This window comes from Triturus cristatus, chromosome 8, assembly GCF_964204655.1.
Source record: "Triturus cristatus chromosome 8, aTriCri1.1, whole genome shotgun sequence".
Lineage (NCBI taxonomy): Eukaryota > Metazoa > Chordata > Amphibia > Caudata > Salamandridae > Triturus > Triturus cristatus.
In genome coordinates, this window is record NC_140591.1 from 1,455,812,606 (window position 1) to 1,455,837,533 (window position 24,928).

At 44.7% G+C, this 24,928-nt stretch overlaps 1 protein-coding gene across 1 annotated transcript in view; it reads right to left on the reverse strand.

Moving 5' to 3' along the window:
* Positions 1 to 4,955: 4,955 nt before the first annotated feature.
* The window catches only part of MYO7A (myosin VIIA), a 739,224-nt gene continuing 719,251 nt past the window's right edge, over positions 4,956 to 24,928 (reverse strand). Inside the window, exon 50 of the mRNA XM_085623258.1 lies at positions 4,956 to 6,024. Within this exon, the coding sequence (XP_085479384.1) occupies positions 5,935 to 6,024 (90 nt within the window). The 3' untranslated portion in view covers positions 4,956 to 5,934. The remainder of the gene's footprint in view (positions 6,025 to 24,928) is intronic.

Genomic DNA, 24,928 nt, shown 5'->3' on the forward strand with positions numbered 1-24,928 from the left:
TTAGCCCCTCTTCTTTTAGACTTGTTCTTGGCCGTACAGCAGAAGGGGATCCCACCTCAATCCTGGCAGGGGACTAATATTGGTATTTTCCTGAAGAAGGGAAAGGCGGCAGAGGATCCAGCTTCAGACAGACCCATTTCTCTGATAAACGCAGATGAGAAATTATATTCTAAGATCATGGCGATTAGATTAGCAAGAATTATAGCCTCTCTGGTTAGCCCCTGGCAACATGGCTTTATTCCAGGGAGAGGGACTATGGATCATGTCCGCCGGGTAAAATCATTGTTTGATATAGCGGAAGCCTCAGGGGAACAGATGTCCTTAATTCTTCTTGACGCTCAAAAAGCTTTTGATCAGGTTGAATGGGCATACCTATGGGGTAATTTAAGAACTAATGGATTCGGACCACGTATATTAACTGCCTTAAGGGCTATGTATGTACAAACTTATGCAAGGATACAATTGATGGGTAGGGAGTCCGAAAGGATTCCGATTGCTCGTGTTACAAGACAGGGCTGCCCCCTGCTCTCCAATCCTTTTCGCACTTTATAAAGATACACTAATTAAATCAATTTTACAAGATCAGGCAGTTAAACAAATAGTGGTCAGGGGATATAACACAAAAGTGCTAGCTTATGCTGACAATATAGCTGTCGTCACCCCTGACCCAGTGGGAGCAATAGTAAGGATTGAAGTCTTGGCACTGGTATTTGGGAGGCAATCAGGGCATGGCTTGAATACTGACAAGACTAAGATTGTCTGTACTAAAACTACTTCATGTCAGGATCCACGAAAGACAGAGGTTGCTACATACCTTGGGATAAATCTCTCTGCGGATGTTGGATCCATATGGGATATTAATTCGGCTCCGCTCATAGAGAAGATATGTGGAGAAGAAGAATGGATAATTTACATCTGTCTATTATAGGAAGAGGCAATGTGCTTAAAATAGTAATGTTTCCTAAGGTTTTTTATCTATTCCGTTGTATTCCGCTGGAACCATCAACTGCTTTCTTTAAGAAATTAGACGGGATTTTCTCACAATTTATATGGAGTTATACAAAGATCAGGAGATCGATGACATTTCTGACTCTACCACAAGACCCTGGGGGGGCTAGCTGTTCCCAACCTATTATATTACTACTGGGCCAAAACGCTGCAACAAATGGCCATATTGTTTAAATCTAAAACGTGGGCAGAAACAATCTCAGGAGGACAGGAAAGTGAAATCCATCCCTCCATTTTTGAGCTAGCCATAGGTGGCTCAGCACCAGGGGTCTTATTGAGGCAGCTGGAGGGTAGCTATTACAAGAAAACACTCTTCAAGCCTCCTAGAGCAGCCTGGAACATTTGGCACAAAGTGTGTAAGATTCTAGAAAACCCTAAGTTTCCGAGATACTTATTATTGTGGCAATCACCAGTTTTTACGGCTCCACTCTATGACAAAATAGGTCAAACCTGGGAACAGGCTGGAATCAGTAATTTAGGAGATCTTATTGATTTCAATGGAGTTATGTCGCTTATAGAACTTCTGGAACGATATAGTGTGGACTCCAGATCACTCTTTAAGTATGATCAACTTAGGGAGACAATCAGACCTGTCGTATCACAGACCATCAATACGGCTCGAAAAGGATTTATATTCCATCCTGATAAGTGCTAATGCTGATGACTTAGTCAGGACCGAAAGTGTTTCGGCAGGAAAACTAGAGAATTAGGATGTTGATTTAAGTAGATCTTTAATGTTGTCTAAGAATGTGTTTCTATCCGCTAATTTAAAACCCCAACATTTTAAAACCGTATTTAGTTTATATTTTAAACCAGCAAAATTGTTTGCATGGGGGAAAAGGGAAAATGACCAAGGTGTGGACAGGGCTCTGAAGATATGGTCCATATGTTTTCCGATTGCACCAAACTAAATGCATTGAAACAGGGGATCAAAAACTTTTTGTATAAAGCTTTAGGGCAGGTTGTTCCTCTAAAATCGACCATGATGCTATTAGGCTGTGATGAGATTTTACAGCTGGAATTGACTCAAGTATGTTTTTGTTTCATGGTAACAGCAATAATTCGTATAATGATTGCATCAAAATGGAAGGATGTGGACCCTCCGACATACCAAGCTTGGTATACCAGGCTCATCCACGCATATATCTGGAGATGGCTCTGTATAAATGTAAATGTCGGAGAAGGAAGAAAAGGGTTAGTCAAGTCTGGGGACCATTGATGGATCAGTAGAAAATATTATATCTTGGTGTATTTTCCCTCTTTTTTAATGATTACGGTACTCTGCTGAAATTGGCCTTCTCTCTTCTTTTTTTCCTTTTCTCTTCTTCTCCTTTTCTCTTTCTTTCTCCTTCTTAAGATCTAGGTATGGTATATTTTGTAAGGTATTACTTGGTCGAAATGATATATGTATTATATATAGAAAAGTTTGTATCGGTTATTTTCTTTTTCTGGATTAATTGAAATTACTGCTTTTCTGAAAAAATAATACAAAAAAGAAAGAAAAAAATCAATACAAAATGAGTTTGAATATTATTCACTGACTCATAGGAAAAAATTAGTGGATTTAGAGATAAAGCATATATCAAAATGTTAGGTGAATATATTAATAACATGGGGCTAAGACTTGCACCATGTGCACATTTCTACCTTCTGCAGGTGAAGCTGCTCCTTACTTACAGCTACCAATGTCTTATGGTCTCCCATGCAATGTGCTTGTTAGTATCTTTAATAAGTAGGAGTTTCTATCACCATACCTATTGGACTTCAACGTCTCGCTGGAGAATCATCCTGTTTCCAAAGAAAATGGGGGTAAATTACCTTATAGTAAATATATGAAAAAAGTTGCACAAATTAATCATAAACCAAAAAGGACTAAACAGAAGTATTGTGTTCAGTGATAGTAAAGAAGGACATCAATTTGTTAAGAAATAAAATGAGAGGAAAATAAATGAAAATCTTGTGGGACTGGAAATATGAGAAGAGACTCAGAGAGCAGATTAAGGCTAAGGAAGAATTTAGGTCTTCAGATTTGCATCAGAGATTGAGAATGGAGCAAGAGAGAAAGGCTGAATTGTATATGGTGCGGCATGAGCCAACAGGAGTTAGGATAATAGAGTTGCTGTGAGAGTGAGTGTGAAAGAAGTTATGTTGTTAGTGGTGATTTCTTGGTTGGTGAAGAACCTATTTAGGGTTAATCACCATGGTATTCAAAGTGAATGTCCTACCCCAGTGCATTTCAGTGATCATTATTTCTGCAGTACGCTGTCATGTAGAGACATGTTTGTATATTTCCATTGACCTTGTCCTCGCTGTTCTTCATGAAAACTTTTCAGCATGGTCACAATACTGTATCTTTTCTCTAGGACTTTCAACTAGTTCACTTTACTTTAATAATTCATAATAGTATGCTGTTGTTGTTGTAACTACTTTGTTCTGCCATCTTTGGATTGCATTAGCATAGAGTGGGCAGAATTAATATTCATGCATTGGGATAGTACTTAGGTGCTAAGACAATATGCCACTCTATACAATTGTGTTCTGATTTGCTGAGAATGTAACACTTACATGATGATTTTACAGTTTTAATGTTTCCCTACGTAGAAAAAGAGTGTATGAACTCTTGAATTTGGGGGTGATCGAAAAGACTTTCTGATGCTTCTCTATTGATTTTGCTGCTCATTTAGGACATATGATTTTTCACTTTTGAATGTATGATTTCAGTACATTTCTGTACCACAACTTTTGTAATAAATCTTTAACATTTATTTCTGATCTAGAACTAAGTTAATCACTAGGCCCTTTTCTTAATTGACTGTATTATTTATGTGTAAGGAGGTTCCTTAGGTCGGGGACACATTGCCTCATAAAAAAAAGGTTCAACTCCGTCTCTGATCCATCAACCGGAGGGTGTGCAGTTTAGGTAATATTTTGGGGTGCAACATTTTAGGGGTTCCACGCACCCATACATGTATGATTTAACGGTTCACAATACATTTTTGAGTCACATGCTGCAGTGGTAGTTCTGTTAGGGAGTTTTTATCTGAAAAAGGGGTATTTATTCAGTGCGCCATTCAATATTTGTACTAGCAAATAGAGAGATGTTTAGTGGCTGGGGTATCCCTAAATCTGCTATCCTAGATATCCTATCTCAATGTTGTTTATCAAGTTAACTGCATTAACTGGATTATTAAATGTAGGCATTAAGATTATATGGATAGGACATGTCTTCTAGTTGATGGATAGTTACAAAAAAGCATACCCCAGACATTCCATATGCTCCTAATATTCCACTTTACAGACCCCATAATTAAATGGATCTTGTGATGTCAATTAAATCACTGCAAATCTTGTGGTGCAGTGTACCACTAAAGAACCCAGTCTTACATAAAACATATTATACATAAAGCATAATAGTATGCAAGTCAAGCAATGGCTACCAATAAAAATGCTTAGTTGGTGTGGGACAAGGGCTCCTATGTTGCACTCGCCAAGGGGTATGGAGTCCCCACAAAATGGGCCTTAACCGCTGTAGTAGGGCCACTGCTCCCCACCCCCAAAATAGTGGCCTTAGGGAGGGTGGTATATTCCCAACCAAAATGGCTGAATTGGAGCACAATATTGGAATCAGGGGGAGGAGGCCACAGAGAGAATAGTTTAGACAGATGGGGGGACAACTGAGGGAAAACTTTGAAAATGCTATGACTTCACTTGATGTAATGTATAACCTTCCCTTTTGCGTCAACTTCAGAACCTACCTAGGAAATCAGAGCCCCAGATAATTCAATGATACTTAGCAGTCAAAGTACAAAATCTTTCTTCTAGTTTCTGGCAATGCCCATATTTAATAGTGTGCATTTAGATAATCTTAAATGCATTGTATTACAAAAAGCAATGCTCTTATTTGTTCTGGGTGTATTTGATGTGTGTATACAATGTTGATTAGCAGGACAAACGTGCACAAACATTTAATATTTTTCACTCTTATAGTATTTAATCAGAAATAATTTGTGTCAGCTACCATCATTAGATGACAGAGGATGACAACAAAAACCAGGGCCAGAGAACCAGTGTGTCAATTGATGCCAAGTTTTATCCGAAATATTCACTTTAATTTTATCACACCAAGGAAGCACAGCATTCAGGAGAAACAGGAGCAAGGAGACATCTTTTGAGTGAATTTTGTGCGGTCCTTCTTCCTGGTCACTCTCATGGATCATTACTCCATAATAAGGCCCCAATCAGCCCTTTAAATTAAATAAATAAACACATAAGATGAGAATTTTAGCGTTTATGTAAATATCCGAAATATTTTCCTGGGATTTTATGTATATCTCTCATGATCTCATCACAATGTGACCCTATGTTTACTTTTTGCAATAAAAATAATGTATTTTAAAATGCACTTTCAGCAGCTTGTAGAATCATTGTTCAGTTGTGTCCATCTGTAAACTGTTCTTAACTTCCAGTTCAAGTTGATAGAGGCACCATCCACAAGCCACAGATGTAGTACCCCACAGATGTTTGCAGTGACACAATTCTTCTTTAACCATCTGAACCTCAACCTGCCTCGACCAAACCAGGTGGTTAGATCCAGACATTCAACACTACCTTGGCCAAAACAGTTAGCCTGGTTGTTTTTCTGATTAGACCTCTTGTTTCTTCTTTCAAAGCTCTGCTTGTCAAGAAAATTTCCTTGAGATCCAACGTGAGTGTTCCCAGCCACTGTCACAAGTAATCGTCTTCGCTGGAGGGAGAAGTGACAGCCGGCTCATCAATGTCTGAGTCAGACGAGCTGCTGGATGGAGTCCGGCTCATTTTCCAAACCTGTGGGGAGAAGGTCTTTCCCCAGCTGCACGGATAGCCTACCGACTGTGACTGGCGTATCAAATCCACCGCCAAGTGCCAGTAGTTCTTATTCTGATCAGTTCACTTGCTACTTCTTGCACTCCTCTGTTTACTCATTGTTGTCAGCATCTGACTTATGTAAGAGGTCAGCAGATCATCCATCTTGTAGCCCTGAAATATAAATGATAAGTTCTAGGTGAAATATGTGATCCAACTACAATTGGTTAATAGCGCAACTTTGTTTTTCCAAGAACAGATTATAGAAATGGTCCATTTTACATGGTATACAGTTCACATCCACATGCAGAAAACTTTCTGCCTAAGGAAATAGTCTGCAGTAAATAAAAAAAATACTACTCAAGATTACTGACATCCACTGGCACATTCAGCACCAAACTGAACAATTTGCATTGCAGCAGCCAATGTGGTTTGATATTAAATAATTTGCTTAACTTGGCGCCAAATGCCAGTTTCAAAGATAGACCTTAGTGCCTTTGGGCAAAGTATAGGAATTAAATAAAGATAATAGATTTGAGAACTTTATGAAATTAGAAAGAGAGCGTAAAGAGGTACAGGGGTACATTCACTAAACTTTCACGCATGGAAGAGCAGCACGCAAAGTTACTGCACTGGATTGCATGAAAGGGGGAGAGCATAAATGCTCCATATTTACAAAGATATGGATCATTTCTGCTCTCTCCTTGTGCTGGTGCACTGTGTGCTACCTAGAGTCAACGCATGCACCCTAGCAACATAGTGCAAAGGGGCCTGTGTTACAGGTAGGATCGTTTTTCTGCAAGAAGGGGCACCTTCCTGCACAAAAACAATCATTAGAGGTGTTTTCCTCTTTCTACATGTGCTGCAGAATGCAGCATACATGGAAAGAGAAAATAACGAGGAGAAATAAACATATTTCTCCTCGTTGTGCCTCACTTGGTAAGGTGTAGCATTTTGATGCATTCCCGGGTTTACAAGTCTTTGAATATGGAAATGCGCTGAAATCCATGGGTGGATGCATGCGAACGCCCACGTTCCACCCATGGAACGCCTCCCAAGTTGAATGGAGCATAATTCAGTGCAAGCAGCTGCCTTGCACTATATTTGTTTACAGCCACGCAAATCAGACCTTGCGTGGCTTTGTAATATCACTAACACCTTTGCATTTTCCTTGCGCTGCCTTTCTGTGATGCAAGGACAATGCATACACTTAAAAAATATGGGCTCCAATCTTGTACAGACCTTTATACAACAATAATTTGATTACATGTTATTTGTCATACAGAGCTTATACCTTACAGTCATCAAAAGTTGTGATGACAGAAGATAATTTTATCTAATACAATAATAAACCACAATCTTTTCAAATTGCATTCAAAATCTAGTAAAGATGGAATGCCTTTTTTCCATTGTGATTGCTAAACTGGCAAATGTTCTCACATCTGCCTTCCACCATTTTTATTTGGCTTCTGAACTATAGTATGTTTCTGACTTCAGACTCAGCTAACAATAACAGGTGAGTGTGTGTGTGCCCAGACTTATTGTAGAATTCTTAGCTTGCAAACACAGAACAAAATCTGTCAGTGTGTGTGTCCTGTGTCCTCTCACTCACACAGGTGGTAGGACCAACACCTACATAGTGTGACATGCTTCATCATGGGGTTTTCCCATCTTACTTTAGGACTCCTGCTGTGTGCATCATTTCAACTTTACTGTCTGTCTGGTAATGAGTGAATGTTAGATCTGGCATCCTTGATGTAGTTTTCCCCCTAATTTTTCAACTTCAACACTTTTGGTTCCTGACTTTGTTTTTGCTAGCCTTAAGATTCTGCACTCTTTATCTCTGCTAACCAGGGATAAAGTGCTTGTGCTCGCTCCTTAAAATATGGTACACTTGGCGTATACACAATTGGCATATTTAATTTACTTGTAAGTCGCTAATAAAGTGGCACAACCTGTGCCTAGGGCCTGTTAATTAAATACTACTAGTGGCCCTGCAGCACTGATTGTGCCATCCACTTAAGTAGCCCTTTAAACATGTCTCAGGCTTGCCATTTCAGCCTGTGTGTGCAGGTTTAAACTGCCTTTTTGACCTGGCAAAATAAACATTTTGCAAGACCCAAACCTTTTTTAATACCTATAGATCGCCATTAGAGTAGTCCCTGGACAGCCCAGAGGACTGGGTGCATGTTATTTAAAAAGTTGGACATGTACTTTTAAGTTTTACATGTCCTGATAGTGACAAACTCTTAAATTCGTTTTTCAATACTACAAGGCCTACCTCTCCCATAGGCTAACACTTGAGGTATATTTTTTCATTTAATAGGCTGTCATTCCCAAATGGAAACAGGTAACTAGTTCATGAAGCTAACCGCCCTTTACTGAGCCACTATGGAAGTGGACTCCTATAGCGTAGACGAGTGGATTAAATCTTCATTGGATGTTGTAGCTCCTACATGTAGGAAATATCATAGAATCCTCCTCCTACCCCGTGGTTCAATGATGCCCTGCATCAACTGAAAAAACTGTAAAGGTCTGTAAAGAATGCTGCACAAAACCTACAATAATGAGGTGACCAAAATTATAGGATGGTCTTAAAGGACTATCAGAAAAACTGGTGCGCTAGTAGAGCTTATTACTATTTGGATGAAATTGCATTGGCAAATAACTGCCCTAAAACTCTTTTTAGGGTAGCAAAGAGTCTGTCTGACCAGGGGGCGTGGCCAACTGCCGGGCATGGAGGACGTGAGGTGAAAGAGCTCCGTCTCCTAACCTGACACATAGCTAATTATCCTGCATAATACCGGACCTGCGGAGTTGGGTCGAATATACTAAGGCGGCGGAACCTCTCTGGAACCTGCAGATCGGATTAAGGCTCCCAGCGCCTGATGCAAACTGCCGATATCGGCGCTGATCCTAGACGACTGGCGACAAGGGAGGAAGAGGGGCAGATCCACGTATGTTGAATGGCTGCCCGTCGGATTTGGCAGATTGAGCGGTGCTCCCGCTGTTACTGAGGAGGGCCGTAGTGCGGGCGTGGTGGCAGCTCCTGTTCGGGAGAGTCGAGACGTCATTGGAGGTGAGCGCTGCATTTTACACTCTACTGTGCCACGGTAGCAGCCTCCGGCGGACAAAATGGCGGCCGCAACCAGCCCGACCCAGAACTGGCATGAATGAGCGTGGAGGCTGTTAGCGCTTTCAGAGGGGACTGAGTACGTGCTGGCACTCTTGACACTGTGGTGAGTGGGGTCTGTGGGCATTTCACCCCCCTACTTCCCCCGCTGCCTGGAGCATGATCAACTGACTGAGAGTGCTGAGAGGCGCGATATCGAAACCTGCAGAGGGCCGCTCCCAACACTGTGCCGATCTCCTCTGCTCCCTGCCCCAAGTGATGGCGTGGCATTATATGGTGGCACTTTACATACACTGGCCCGATTGAGAGATACCTACTGCATCCTTGTTGAGTTGGATTCCGCTTTGCTGCATGGGGACTCTGCGAGTGTTTACACCCCTGCCCACCCTGTCCAATGCACGCAAGAACTGACTGTTGTGATGTTTTTCGCCTGCGGCTTGCCCTGGAAATGGGGAGATACACACGCCTGCATTGTTGATATGGTACACCTTACACCACTCAGGCTATCCTGTTGAGCACTGGGGATATGGCGCCTGACATCCCGGATAGGGTACACCGGGAGTGTGCAATAAAAACCAGAAGAAGCTGAATGCTCACGGCCTACGATCCTTGCGCCTCTCAGAGTACTTGGGGCACGCCGCAGGCCTGTATTCCACTGGGTGTGTGGTCGGTGCGGAGTGGGGCCCTCGGGACCACCTCAAGAGACCATCCTAGGAAAGCGACGGCCGGAGGGCCGTTGAAGCGCGATGGGTCGCACCAGAAACAAACATGCGGATGCCACCGCAGATGATACACCGCAGCTCACGTTTGGCAGTGATCCCTCTAACGCTTCTGACAATGACGTGATACCTCCTACTGGTACAGACCCCCATGATGCCAAGCTGGACTTGATCCTGAAGGTGATCCGCGACTCACGTACGGCGTTGGAGACACGCAAAGACACGATGTCCACTAGTCTCAACTTACTACAGGCGGATCACAAAAAGCTAGCCGATAAGGTCAAGTCGAATAAACTAGCACTGGATGACCTTATACCCCAGCAGACTATGCACTCCAAACAACTTGACCAAATCCAGTGACAACTAAATGGTTTGCGGGACAGGGTGGATGATGCGGCAGGGAGGTCCCGCCGCAATAACGTTCGCATATTTGGTATACCGGAACGCAGCGAGGGATCCAACCCCACACAGTTTGTGGAGGACTGGCTGAGAAACCATGTGGTGACGGAAGGCCTGTTACTCACAACAGGTACCTAATGGAACAATCACTAAAAATCTGAATCACAATGTGTACAACCCTAAGCTCAAGAGATTTTCAGATGAGCATGTGCTTTTTAAAGACGAGAACCCTCACTTACCACTTGGGTGACATGCTTCATCATTGGGTTCCCTCTTGCACACAGTGCCCGCAAGGTGCACCGTGTGGGCTACAACTCTCCTCCTGGAAAGGAGCGTGAGGTGTTTTATTCACTCCAATGAAAAACAGTGCATGAGGGGCAGAGTGCAAAAAATAATATCAAAGGTGTCTTAAAAACATCTAAAAAGGAAACCAAACTTTAATAACTTTCCTAATGGATGCAATAAAAAGTAGTGTGACGATAGGATTAAAGATATTTCCTATCTGACTGGGTCAACATGTTTCTGCCAGGTGATCAAAAGTTCATGGCATTCATCAGGACCACTGTCTTGTCACTCTGCTAAAAAGTGAAAATCAAAAACCATACTTATATCATGTATGTATATTGTCGAGACCAACTGCAGTCTGGTCTTCTAGCTGTAACACATAAAAAACAACATTTCTAAGTTATTTACATATTCATATCAAAAACAACTATTACCCAAGTGATGTGAAAATTGTGCCTGCAAACATCACCACTGTGAGAACACACTAACAAATCATTAATCTCACCAATTGCGGATAAAAATATCCACCTCTACCTTACACAGGTCCTCTATCTGTATGCAGGTACCTGGAGGCAAAGTCAAATAACACATAAAAGTCGTGAAGGATCAATCTTTTTAGAAAAACGTATGGACAAAATGTTAAACTGGTGTGAAGGGTCCTCTTAAACTCTCATATTGTCACTAAGAAACACTTCATATTATTTCTTAACCATTCATCGATCTCAAAAAGAACAAGAACTGTATCTCATCTTCTATCTCATTCATAACGGGACAGAAATGAAATCAATAGCCTCGAAATGGCCGTTAAAGAAAACATTTCAGAAGTGTTTTTATCCTAAACTCAATCCAAAGCCATATCACATTAATTCCCAACTCTTAGTCAACTTTACATATAAACCATTAAAATGGTCAAGGCCTAGGTCGCGCACATATTTCTCGTACGCTAACCAATGTGAACAAATACTCGCATTGAAACATTAGCCAACCGCTCTGTTGCTACGAGCGAGACCTATTAGTACGGAAGGGCATTTTCGTATTCGATTAAGACGCATACTGTCACAGTATATGCTTATTAATATGGGCCAACATTTTTACGCTCACCAGTTGTCCCAGCATCGCTCGTCTGCGGATAAAGGCCAAAAACAGGAGGGGAGATCATGTTTTTTGGCTCCGTTTAAAAGCGTTATTGCTTACTCAACCCGGAAGTAAAACCAACTATTTCCGGTTCACGGACCGTATATACGGCAATTCACAGTGTTTACAATTGAGTTTGGCGCATGCACTTTTACAGTCATCAGGCTCTTATCAAATGTAGAAATCAATATTATCTGCCTCAAAACTAAAAATAAAATTAATAAAAAACGATCCATGTATGAAAGAATAGTGATTACTGTTCCTACCAGCATACTGCATTGTGGGAGTTGTAGTAATCATAACTCCCCAATGAAAATTATAATTAAAAAAAGTAGAAACAGAGAAGGAGGCAACCTTTACCAATTTCAGAAGAGTGGTATTAAGTCAACAATCAGAACTCAATTGCACAGCCGTCAATGAATGTAATTAGCTATAATGTATTCCATGGTATGTCTTCGTTTAGACCCAAAATGTGACTTCTCAAACGGAACACCCATCTTTGTTCCCTATGAAGGAGTACTCTATCCAGAGGCCCCATATTAGTGTCATATTTAGGTTTATCGATAATTATCCAAGTGAAATCATCCTCAGTATGTGCCTTATCAATAATGTGTCTTGTCATACAGGTGTTCGTTTTTTTACACCGAAAAGCACTACGGTGTTCCACCATCCTTTGTTTTACCTTCCTGGTGGTCATACCAATATAAATCAATGAGCAAGGACATGTGATCATATAAATGACCCCGCTCGTATTACAATTGGTATGTGAATTCAATATCCAAGGGGTCCGAAGACCTAAATCCAATTGTGTCACTTTTTTTGTAAAGGGACACACTGAACAAGACCCACACGGAAAGTGCCCTATCACAGGTACAGCACCCCAAAGTGTGGTTTGTCTAGTCTCCCGTAGTTCAGTTTTTGGTCTAGTGTGTACTAGTAAATCTCGAAGATTACTACTTCGTTTAAAAGCAAACAAAGGTCTTTCTAAAGACAATGTCCCAGTATTCAAAATATGCCAAGCTTTATTAATGGCCTTTTTGACATTGTCTGACAAATTACTGAAAGTGGTCACACAGACCAACCTTTTATTTTCAGGTTTCTCGTATGACTCTAAGAGAGACTCTCGATGGTTATTACGTGCTCTCTTTTCAGCCCCATATACCAGTTTACTTGGATAATTCCTAGCCAACAATTCTTCACTTAGGTTTTTTGCATGTCTCCTATACTGTGACACCTCACTTCAATTCCTGCGAATTGTCCTATCAGGTGATTATTTAATAAGGCCCGTGGATGGAAACTATAATAACTCAATAAAGAGTTCCTGGCCATAGGCTTCTGATATAGTTCGGTTTGAATCTTCCCATTCTTAGGGAACAGTCGTAGATCTAAATACGATACAGAACTGTTGCTGGATTCACCAGTAAATCTTAAATTAGGGTCTTGGTTATTCAGCCATTGGGAAAATAGATCTAGAGAGTCCTGGTCACCTTCCCAGATGACCAGGATATCATCTATATATCGTCTCCACAGTTTCAGGCGTTGTACAAAGGGATTGCCAATCTCAAAGATGACCTTACTTTCAAACCCATACATATAGGGATTAGCCATACTGGGAGCACACTTACTGCCCATCGAAGTGCCAGTCGTTTGCCAATATAGATTTCCCTCATAGCTGAAGAAGTTGTCTTTAAGTGCTAATTTAGCACACTGCATTACAAACAGATTTGGTGTCTGATCATCACGAGGATGATTCTCAAGCAATTGTTCAATAATTTCAAGAGTGTCATCCTGTGGAATGTTTCTATATAACGATTCCACGTCATATGTGACCATCAAATCTGCTGAAGGATCAAAAGGTACTGTATCTAGCAAAGAGAGAACATGTTTGGTATCCTGACGGAAGGCCTAACATCTCTGTACAGTGTGGCGAGAGCGCACCGGGTGCCTTCCAGACCTCCTCGGCCGGGCGCACCACCTCGCCCGCTGATAGTGCGCATTCTACCCTACAAGGACCGCAACACTATCCTGCAGGCTGCCAGGGAGAAGGCTCCCGTACGCTTCGAGAACAAGACAATTTCACTTTACCCGGATTTTGGCCCCTGCAGTCCAGAAAGCTAGGGCCACATTCTTGGGGGTGAAGAAAAAACTGCGCGACCGCAACTTGAAATACACACTGCTCTTCCCGGCTAGACTGAAGGTTGTCTACGGTCAGAAGTCGTACTTTTCTGAGAACCCTGAAGAGGTGGCGGACTGGCTTGAAATAACTTTTACACCAGAGAACTTTCAGATTTCACTGCCATCACGACAACTACGTCGTGCCTCCCCGATACGAACGACTGGACTACCCCGATCAGGTCATGGCAACACTATGGTACCTGTGGACTCTGGCCCAACCTCGGAGCAAATCACGACCAGCCAGAAAGATGCACTCCTTACAGCGGCGGCCCTGGCGGTTCATGATGCCCAAGCTGCTCTATCTTCGGAACGCTCGTCTGATGCCGACACGGTACGCTCTGAATCGGACGCTAGCATGACACTGTTTCCCTCGATCACTTCCCAGGTTGCCAGAGACTTCTGATGTTCTGCTTCGAGATGCCCGGGATTGGTAATGTATATGTAGTATATGCACTGTATATATCGCTGTTGAGGCCTGCTTAGCGGGTCCGGAACGCATATGCTTTACAAGGAAGTATGTCAATGTAATCAGGACATGCTTGAATGCACATCATGTTGTTTTCACGAACTGACACGGTTTTGGCCTCCACCCCCTGGCGAATGCGATAACGCATCTCTTGTCTGCAGTCCATGTTGGACTTTTGTTCATTGTTTGGTCCTCTGTGGTTTTATGGGGGAACCTAGTATTGGGGAGTTTCTGTGTAGTGACATGCTCGGCTTTTCTGCAGTTTTTATCTACAGGGTCTCGATCTACACAGGTCACAGTGCAATTTCACCTTTGACACCACGATGGCTTTACATAACACGTACACCTACTGCACATGGAACGTGAAAGGGCTAGGTTCAGTTCATAAAAGACACCGGGTTCTGGCACAGCTTAATAGAAGGAAGGTTGCCATAGTCTATTTACAAGAAACTCATCTTAGTAGTGGTGAGGCAGCCAAATTACAGAGAAAATGGAGGGGACAGCTGTTCGCTACAACATATTCAGCTTTCTCCAGGGGAGCAGCGGTGTGGCTGCGGAATACTATCCCTTTTAAGCTCTTAGAGCAGAAAATAGACGTAAATGGTAGATATGTGTTGCTTCACAGCTTATTAGATGGGACGCATGTGGTTATGGGCTGTATATATGCACCGAACATCGATCAGGATAAATATCAGACTACACTGGGTGCAGCCTTGACGGAATGGGCGGCATAATCCTGGGTGATTGTAGGCGACTACAATGCTGTGTTAGATATTGATCTAGACAGGTCCCATCCCCCACTATATGCTACTGAAAGCAAAAAACAAGCGGAGGCGCTTAGGGGCTGGGCAGAAGGCTGGGAACTGCAGGACGTATGGTGAGCGAAACACACTGGAAACAGGGAATACTCTTTTTAATTACCAGCACATGGACTACACACTCGGATGGATCGATTCCTATGCTCCGGCGCCCTGTTAGAGTCCATTACTTCGGTGCTCCATATGGGGAAAACCCTCTCAGACCCTGTCAAACCATAACCCTGTGGAATTAACTATGCAGTGGGGTAAAGTTCCAACTGCGATACTGACTTGGAAACTACAGCCTGAGATGCTGGAAGATGAAGTCTTCTGCACTATCCTCTCAGAAACTATAGTCAATTACTTCTCCAACAATACGGGGTCTGCTAGCTCCCGACAGGTAGAATGGGATGCCTTCAAAACGGTCATCAGGGGGGTGGCAATCAGCACCAAATCAGGAGTGCGACACGCACTTATAGAGCGGCTCACCGAGACGGAGGGCAGGTTGGCCGCGCTGGAGGGGGAGGCTGCGGGGACAAATGACCAATTGACACCATTGCGAGAAACTAACATTCAATACGCGGAGCTGCTTGAAGAACTGCGTGTAGTGGATTACAGGTTATAAACACAAAAACAACACACACACGCTGACAGATCGGGGCCACTGTTGGCGAGGCTGGTCCAGAACGCCCCCTTGCCCACACCTATATTAGAAATCCGGAACAACATAGATTTAGTGGTAAACACGCAGCTAGACATCAATACCACGTTTAAAGACTAATATGAACTCCTGTACGGTCCACTGCCCGGCCTTATTGACACTAACTTTGAACCGTTTTTTGATGGTATACGCATCCCTCAACTTACACAACATCAACGCAACGACAGGAATTACAACAGGCAATTAAGGCGTTACCACATAATAAGACTCCGAGGAATGATGGTCTTCTGGCCGAATTTTACGTAATGTACGCTGACTTGCTGACTCCTCACTTACAATGTCTTTACCGCGAATCATTGGAAGGAAGCGGGCTCCCCGCTACTACATTGCAGGCGTTAGTGGTTTCGCTTTTGAAGCCCGGGAGGGATGCTTTGCTTATTTCGAGATTTAGACCATTATCACTCCTCAACACGGACTATAAAATCCTGAGTAAGTTATAGGCCACTCGCCTTAATCAGTTTATACCCGCGCTGATACATTCCGATCAATGTGGGTTTGTGCCTGGTAGGAGCACAACACTCAACATCAGACGGCTACACCAAGTTATGTCAGGCACACACGGTACGGGAACTACAGAAGGCTGCATATCCCTTGATCTGAGGCAGGCGTTTGACTCCCTATGATGGGATTATATGTTCTATGCCCTCGCACGCTTTGGCATACCTGAGGAATACATAGCATGGGTACGCCTACTGTAAACGAATCCCACGGCGCGGGCACGAACGGGACGGCACGTCTCAGGATAATATGTAGTGGCTCGGGGGACAAGACAAGGCTGCCCCTTGTCACCGTTGTTGTTTATCCCTCAAAGGGACTAAATATACACCTCAAAGATCTGGCGCAGGTGTCCAGACATAAATTTTGTCTTGGACCTGTACAGTGATCTGCTGCTTTTCGCCTAGCGTTGGTCTACTGAAATAACGCTCTGTTTCAAACCAGCCTGATTCCCGTGGGGTGAGACTTCGTTCTGCGTTGTACTGTTTGGTGGGACTGCGAGGACCAGCTTTCCCTGCGCATCTCCTCCTTCGGCGCAGCTGGGGCATCTTCCCGCCCTCCTCCTACACCAGCGTGGACACGACTCGCGGCCCCCGGTTCGCGGGAGCCGCTCGCTGCTATAAGTAGCCTTCTCTGCCTGTGAACACTGGCGCTCTGTTTCAAACCAGCCTGATTCCCGTGGGGTGAGACTTCGTTTTGCATTGTACTGTTTGGTGGGACTGCGAGGACCAGCTTTCCCTCCGCATCTCCACCTCCGGCGCAGCTGGGGCCTCTTCCCGCCCTCCTCCTACACCAGCGTGGACACGACTCGCGGCCCCCGCTTCGCGGGAGCCGCTCGCTGCTATAAGTAGCCTTCTCTGCCTGTGAACACTGGCGCTCTGTTTCAAACCAGCCTGATTCCCGTGGGGTGAGACTTCGTTCTGTATTGTACTGTTTGGTGGGACTGCGAGGACCAGCTTTCCCTGCGCATCTCCTCCTTCGGCGCAGCTGGGGCATCTTCCCGCCCTCCTCCTACACCAGCGTGGACACGACTCGCGGCCCCCGCTTCGCGGGAGCCGCTCGCTGCTATAAGTAGCCTTCTCTGCCTGTGAACACTGGCGCTCTGTTTCAAACCAGCCTGATTCCCGTGGGGTGAGACTTCGCTCTGCGTTGCACTGTTTGGTTGGACTGCGAGGACCAGCTTTCCCTGCGCATCTCCACCTCCGGCGCAGCTGGGGCCTCTTCCCGCCCTCCTCCTACACCAGCGTGGACACGACTCGCGGCCCCCGCTTCGCAGGTGCCGCTCGCTGCTATAAGTAGCCTTCTCTGCCTGTGAACACTGGCGCTCTGTTTCAAACCAGCCTGATTCCTGTGGGGTGAGACTTGTTTTGTATTGTATTGTTTGGTGGGACTGCGAGGACCAGCTTTCCCTGCGCATCTCCACCTCCGGAGCAGCTGGGGCCTCTTCCCGCCCACCTTAATTCTCCTATTTTAAAACCAGTCCCTCCCTTCGTGCTAGCGGGACGAAGCCCGGGGCGAAGACCGGGCTAAGAGCGGGCCGTTTGAGGCCGTTCGAGACTGTACGAGGCTGCGCTGGCCATTCCTCTTGGTCAGCACATTTTAAGGTAAAAATACTATGGCTACTGGACTATTGAGGTTGGCTCCTAAGGGGTGTTCTGTTGCGGGGACTTTGGATAATTTTATTACCCGTGCAAGCAACGTTCTGGCTTATGAGATTGCGGCCACTGAACGTAGATTATCCCTGGACCCCTTATTAGGGAAACGCTCTTCATTGGGAGGCATCATGTCCGCTCTCTCCCCTGATAAATCTGACTCCTTGCAACCAGATGGCCCACTAGATGAGTTACTGATAACAGAGTCAGCTTCCTCTGCTGGTCTCATTATACCTAATCCTTCTGCTACAAGGTTTCCAGAGGTCAACCCATCATCGGCTGAACCCCCTTCCCCAGCTTCTATTTTTAACTGTGCTACAACAAGGTCCATGTCGGACCGGAGTGTAAGAAGTAAATGCCCTGGGGAGAAGCCACCAGTTATAAAAGGGAAGAAACGTGAAGGGGCCCCCATGAGATGTCCCTCTAAGAAAAAACAAAAAAGTATGATAGGTTCTAATCCAGTCCCTAACATCCCCATAAAGGAAATTGATCCACCTAGAGCCCCTATCCGGGACCCTGTAGTGCCCCCCATTTTTACATCTATAGGTGAGGAAAACCTACGGGGCTTGACTGAGGATGCTTTCTGGGAAAAAATGGCATCCTTAATTGATGGGAGTCTATCTCCCTTAATTAAGCGTCTATCTATACTAGAAAACAAAATAGCATTGATAGCTGTCTCCATTCAGCCTAATCCAGTGGTAATTGCTCACCCAGCCCAGAAGGTATTATGCCACCAACTAGCTATACCATCCACTAACAGTTCAAGTGAGCCGGGTGCTGATTACTCTCCTCATAGCAACCCACTTTCAATAGAAAGGGATATACCATCCAACAATGATGGGAGGATTGCTCTTTCTCTCCCCTCTCAACAGGCTCAAGCCACAGGCAACACTGGCCGTTTGACCTGCCCCCACCCCAACCTATACCCTCTCCCTCAGTAAACCCCAGTTCAAATATTTCCCCAACCTTAGGAACCTACAAAGAATTGATCTCCCCCCAGACTGTAGCCCATATGTCGTGGTCCTAACAGGTGTTCCTGAGCTCCCCCCCCGATAGAGCCGAACCATTCCTGTCCTTGAAGTATAAGGTAATCCACTGGCTGAATGAAAACAGACCTCTACCACCCAAACTAAATGGGGAAATTTTGATGGTGCGTAGAGTGTCTTGGGTAGGTCGGGCATGAAATCCATAAGGGGAGATTGTATTGTTGTAAATTTTAGGGATAAAAGGGTGGTGAAATATGTGGGGGAAGGGGGGAGGGCCAGATTGGCTGATGGAATCCAAACTTTTTCTCTATCACACTTCTACCCGTTGGGAGTATTTAATCATAGGATGGTTTCATCAAACTCACACAGGGCAAGAGCGGGAATGGGCTATGGCCACAGCGGAATCCTAGAGGCGGACTCACACGTTATACCTTTCAACATTCCATGTCACAATAGGTTTAGCCTGTTGGACTGTGTTGATTGACTGATGCCTGACTCTGACCCCGGGCCCACTCTCCCAATGCAGGTAGAGACGAATGCTAGGGTGAGTCGGCATGCATCTCCCTACTCCCAAGTGATAATCCAGCAAACTAAGGTGATGCTAGAGGAGTCATCCCTCTCAAAGTTAATTGTGACCCACCCCGTTATTCCTTTTACCAATCTGATGCCTTCAGAGCTTCCCACTAAATCAGGGCTAATCGATAATATTAGGGAAATCCCAAGCATTTCCCTTGGGAACACATCTATCCCCCATTGCTCAGATCTTGCCAATCACTCTACCAATCAGGTAGAGGGGTTAAAAATTCTATCATGGAATGTGGCGGGTTTATCCCACCTGTTAGATTCTTCCGACTGGGGGGAATTTATCGACGAACATGATCTTTGCCTATTTCAGGAAACATGGGCATTGAAGCCCCATCATCGCCTTGGGTATGCCACCTACTGGGAATCGGCAGTGAGGTCTAAACGGGGGAGGCCAGCAGGAGGGTTGACCATCTGGGTGCGAACACACCTGGGATGCGTAATCAGGAAAATCACCACTGATTCATCTGATATTATGTGCCTAGCCATGTCCTTTCGGGATAACCAGGAGTTGAGCCTGATTAATATCTATTCCCGTCCAGTGAACTATGGCCAAGTGTCTTGTACTCTTACCAGCTTGGAGACATTTTTGACCACATCCACTAACGTAGACCATCTTATAATTGGCGGTGACTTTAACTGTCACTATGAACCCCTGAATGGGCTGATTAGCCCAGTATCCCAGGAAGAGGACCAAGCGTGGGCTATCCCCCCGACTAATACTTATTCTACGAAGGCTTGGACACCCTTGGTCCTCCAACTTACTTCGATCACATTCACCTTTTCGTTAAGGGCATGTAATGGAAGGTTCCCAGCAGACAACCCAGGTAATTCTACTTTTGAAAGAAATGGGCAAACCTCCATTATTGATTACATAATGCTTAGTATGGGATTGTGGCCTAGGATTTTGGACTTTCAAGTAAAGAAACGATGTGAAAGTGACCATAACCCCATCGTTGTAACTATGGAGGGTTTTACTAGCTGCCTTCATCCAGCTAATGATTTAACTACCTTAGCCCCCCTGGTTACAGCCTGTGGTGCACGAAGAGTCAGATGGGAGAAGATCGCCCAATCCCAAAGGGATCTGAGCGCTATGTATACTGAGATCTATCCCCTTCTGGAGAAGTTTTTGGGTGAAGTTGCCTTGACAGAGGGCCATCTAGATCAGGATCTGATAGGATCAACCCATTTAGAACTTTGTGGTATCCTAGAGACCCACTTCCATCGGGTAACCAGGAGACAACCGGCACCCGTGAGGGGGAATAATACTTGGTATAATAAATCCTGCAGGGAAGCCAAGTCAATGCTTTTGACAACTCTCAAAAATGGCAATAAGCCACTAATTAAGGGAGCGAGGGCATATTTCAAGAAAATGACTGAAGAAGCGAAAAAGGAATGGGAAATAAGCAGATGGGGGGAGATTTCCTCTGCATTGAAGAACAGGGATTCAAGGTCATTTTGGAATCTGGTTAAAACTGGGTTGTCAGGCTCCCAGCAAGCAGTCCAACCTAACATCGGGGAAGAAATATGGCGTGGTCATTTTGAAGATCTATACACCTCCAAGACACTAGCAGTAAATCATCCTCCCTCCCTCCCTAACGTTTTTATACCACATAGCCAGGGGATGGCTCAAAAGTGCACGTTTAACGAAGTTAAAATGGCACTTAGTAAAGTCCTCCCAAATAAAGCTCCAGGCCTAGATAGGATCCCAGGTGATCTATTTAAGAGCGAACCGGACATCTGGGTGCCCTATCTATATGGTCTTTTTAATGCAATTCTAGCTGGAATGCCGCTACCACTTACATGGGCGGGTGCCGAGATCATACCAATTCACAAAAAGGGCTCCCCCCTCGATCCGGCAAATTATAGGCCGATCAGCCTAATTGATGTCGCCCAGAAGATTTTTGCGTGTATTCTTTTAGGGAGATTGCAAACTTGGATGGGTGATTCTAACATTCTAACCCCTCTGCAGGTGGGCTTTAGAGCCAAAATGTCAACAGTGGACCAACTGTTCAGGTTACAGATGATTCACTGGAAATCCATTATTTTAGAAGGGGGCAGCCTTTATCTCACGTTTGTAGATTTAAAGTCTGCCTTCGATATGGTGGATCGCCGCCAGTTGTGGGAGCTGTTAAAAGGGATGGGAGTCCCCCTTTACCTATGCGACCTACTAGAGCGACTACATAAAGATACCTTTGCTAGAGTGAGGTTCGGACTAAATGGAGAACTTACGCTCCCATTCGGAGTAGAGAAGGGAGTGAGGCAGGGTTGTGTACTAGCTCCAACCCTTTTCTCTCTTTTTTTAAATGGGTTGGTTGAGGATATCCTGGCCCTAAGAGACAGACGCACCTAGGCTGGCGGGCAGGAAAATACCTGCATTAATGTTTGCAGATGATACCCTGCTTCTGTCTAGGACTCCCATGGGGATGGAAAGAATCCTGGACGGATTCGCTTCATTCTGCAGGAAAAGGAATTTAGTTATCAATGTGAACAAGACCAAATATATGGTCCTGCATGCAGACACTATAAACCGCCCTACGCCAAAACTAGATGGTCTGCACCTAGAACGGGTGAACATCTTTGATTATTTGGGGTTGACACTCAATAACAAAATGAATTGGGGGCCCCAGATCTCAAAAGTAAATCTAAAATTTGCACAGATAACTGGAGGAATTATAAAGATGCACAAAAATAGCCCATTAAAGTTGATTAGCCCACTGGTGGAGGTATACAAAGTCCAGGCGAGGGGGGTGGTGGCCTATGGCGCTGAACTATGGGGCCACAACACAGTACAGATTTTAACTAAGTCAGAAAACCAATTTTTTAGACAATTATTGGCACTTCCTATGAGCACTCCTATGCAGCCGCTCAGGATGGACCTGGGCATACAACCTATTGCGGATTTGGTCGCCTCAAGACCGGTAATGTATTGGCGCCGACTATGGAGTACCCCCGAACTTGTTAATTTTCGGGAGGAACTTAAATCTATTTTGTTGATTCCAAAGGCAGGCGCCATCCCCTGGCTAGCATTTGTAAAAAAATCGCTGAGGGCAATAGGGAGAGAAGATCTTTGGCTCACACCTGAGGAGTCGTGCCCTTTTCTTTCAAAAAAGTCTCTGGCAAAAACCCTGGAGGAATACAATCTGACTCAGGTCTTTCGATCAGTGAATAGCCCTAACCTGTCCTCGGTATTTCTCGAGGTAAAAAATGGCTATTGTTTTGAGCCTGCACTAGATTTGATCCACCCGGTTATCGCCAAGAAATTATATATACAATTTAGGCATGGCTCTCTTCCCCTCTTTTCGAGAACAAACAAGTGGGCTGGTTCTAGTAGACAGTCCTGCCCGGGGTGTGGTGTTCACGAAGAATCAGAGGCCCATGTCATATTTTTCAGTCCAGCCTATAAAACGCCACGTCGAAAATGTATTATTCAGCTTGCAAAAAATACGGGTACTAGGAACTATAGAGACCTGTTTAGGTTGTTAAAGTATGACCCTTCTCCCTTATTTGTCACGGTGATTGCCAAATTCTTATTCTCAATGTGGTTAACCAGAAAACGACTACTACCACAATAAGGTAAATCCTGAGATATTACCCATCCTAAATATAGTGCCTTTTTTTTTCGTGAGGGTTTATGTGCTTGCTCGTATGTTCTTATATCTACATTTTTAACTCTGTATTATCCTTCTATATTTATTGTTTTTGTATCATTGTGATTTATGAACTTTTATGGCTGATAGCCGAAATAAAGTTTTTTTCTGACTCTTCTGTTTATCCTGGCGTTGGAGCCACTCCTACACAGACTTTGTACTTTTGCAGGCTGTCGGGGTATAACCCGGGATCGTGCATTCCACACTGTCTCGGCATATGCGGATGATCTTATTCTTTATATCAAGGATATGGGCGCTGCTCCTCATCCTATGCCCTCCATTTTTTAAGTCATTCCAAGGTCTTTCTGGCCTGGCTATCAATGCTGCCAAGTCATACGTGTATTTCTTTGACAGCGCTGAGAGGAACGGGATCTTCAGGTTCGGTCCCTGGACCTTTCACATAGCACCCGACACGTTTAAATATCTCGGAATACAAATCTATCGCACTACCTCGGACCTTCTGGATGGCAACCTGGGGCGTGCGATTGCCGCTCTAAAATCCCAGATTCAATTCTGGGTCTCATTGCCCCTGTCGGTGGCGAGCAGAGTAGCCATCACAAAAATGGTACAATTGCCACAACTCCTTTATTTCTTCACCAACCTGCCGCTACTTGTCCCCATGAGGTCCTTTAAAGTGTGGAACTCACTGGTGACAGGGCTAATCTGGGGCACAGGTCATAGACGTATTAGCCTGGCGAAGCTGCAACTTCCTGTGCCACAGGGAGGTATGGGGGTGCCGGATTTACATGCGTATTGCTATGCCAGCCATTTGAAATGGCTGGCATATTGGCTTGCAGGTCGCAATTTACACAAGCTGGATATGTTAGCATGAGATAGGGATAAGGGGATCATCCACAGACTCTTACTACCACAGGCCCCCCCGTTGACGTCGACGCCCCACTTATTGAAATTAGCTGTCACTTACTGGCGGAGTGCGGTAAGATATACTGGACGGAAGGCACCGTATGCCCCCACCATTCCGCTGCTGGGTATCCCCACACGTTCCGTGGTAACCTCTAACCGTGCTCTAAAGGTGTGGACTGAGGCGGGCATCACTACACAAGGAGACTTTTTTACGGAGGGTGTATTGATGTCACATGAAACGTTTGTACGTGTTCATGGGGCCCCAGATACATTGTTCCTATTACACGCACATATTTCTAGATACATACGCGTCACATGGTCGCCCGAAGACACTGAACCACCTGCGAACATACTTCTTACCATGCAGTACCTAATGGGTAACGGGGCTCGACTGACAAAATGGCTCACTCATGGGATTCGAGTTGAGAGGGCGATCTTATTACAGTCGCTACGCGACAAGTGGGAAAGGGACGTGGGTCGTACATTTACGGTTAAGGAATGGGACACTATATTGGGTTTCCCCAAGAAGGTCTCCCGCAATCCCAAGTTTAAATTTATACAGTTGATGTTGCTACACAGGGCATATTTAAGCCCACACAGACTGAGCGCTATGTTTCAAGGGCAAATGATGACTGCCCACGCTGCCACACATCCAACGCGGGATTGGTACACATGGTATGGGCCTGCCCTAGACTGGGACATTACTGGGCGACGGTGTGCAAGATATTGACGGCAGTGGCCCCGGTACGCTGGACTGACACCTTGGAATACTGTTTACTGGGTCTGGGACCCCGTGAAAAGAAGGGCAACCCTGTCTCACGTTTTGCGAACCTAGCGCTCCTTTTGGCCAAGAGAGCCATAAGAACACGCTGGAAAGCCACTAGAGCCCCGTCCTTACTGGAATGGCATACTGGAATGTTGAAATGGGGTAGAGCAGAAGGGACTGAATTGAAAAGGGAGGAATTTAGGGGCCTAAGGAAAACACAGATTTCACTAAGTTGGTATGCAATGCTGGAAGAA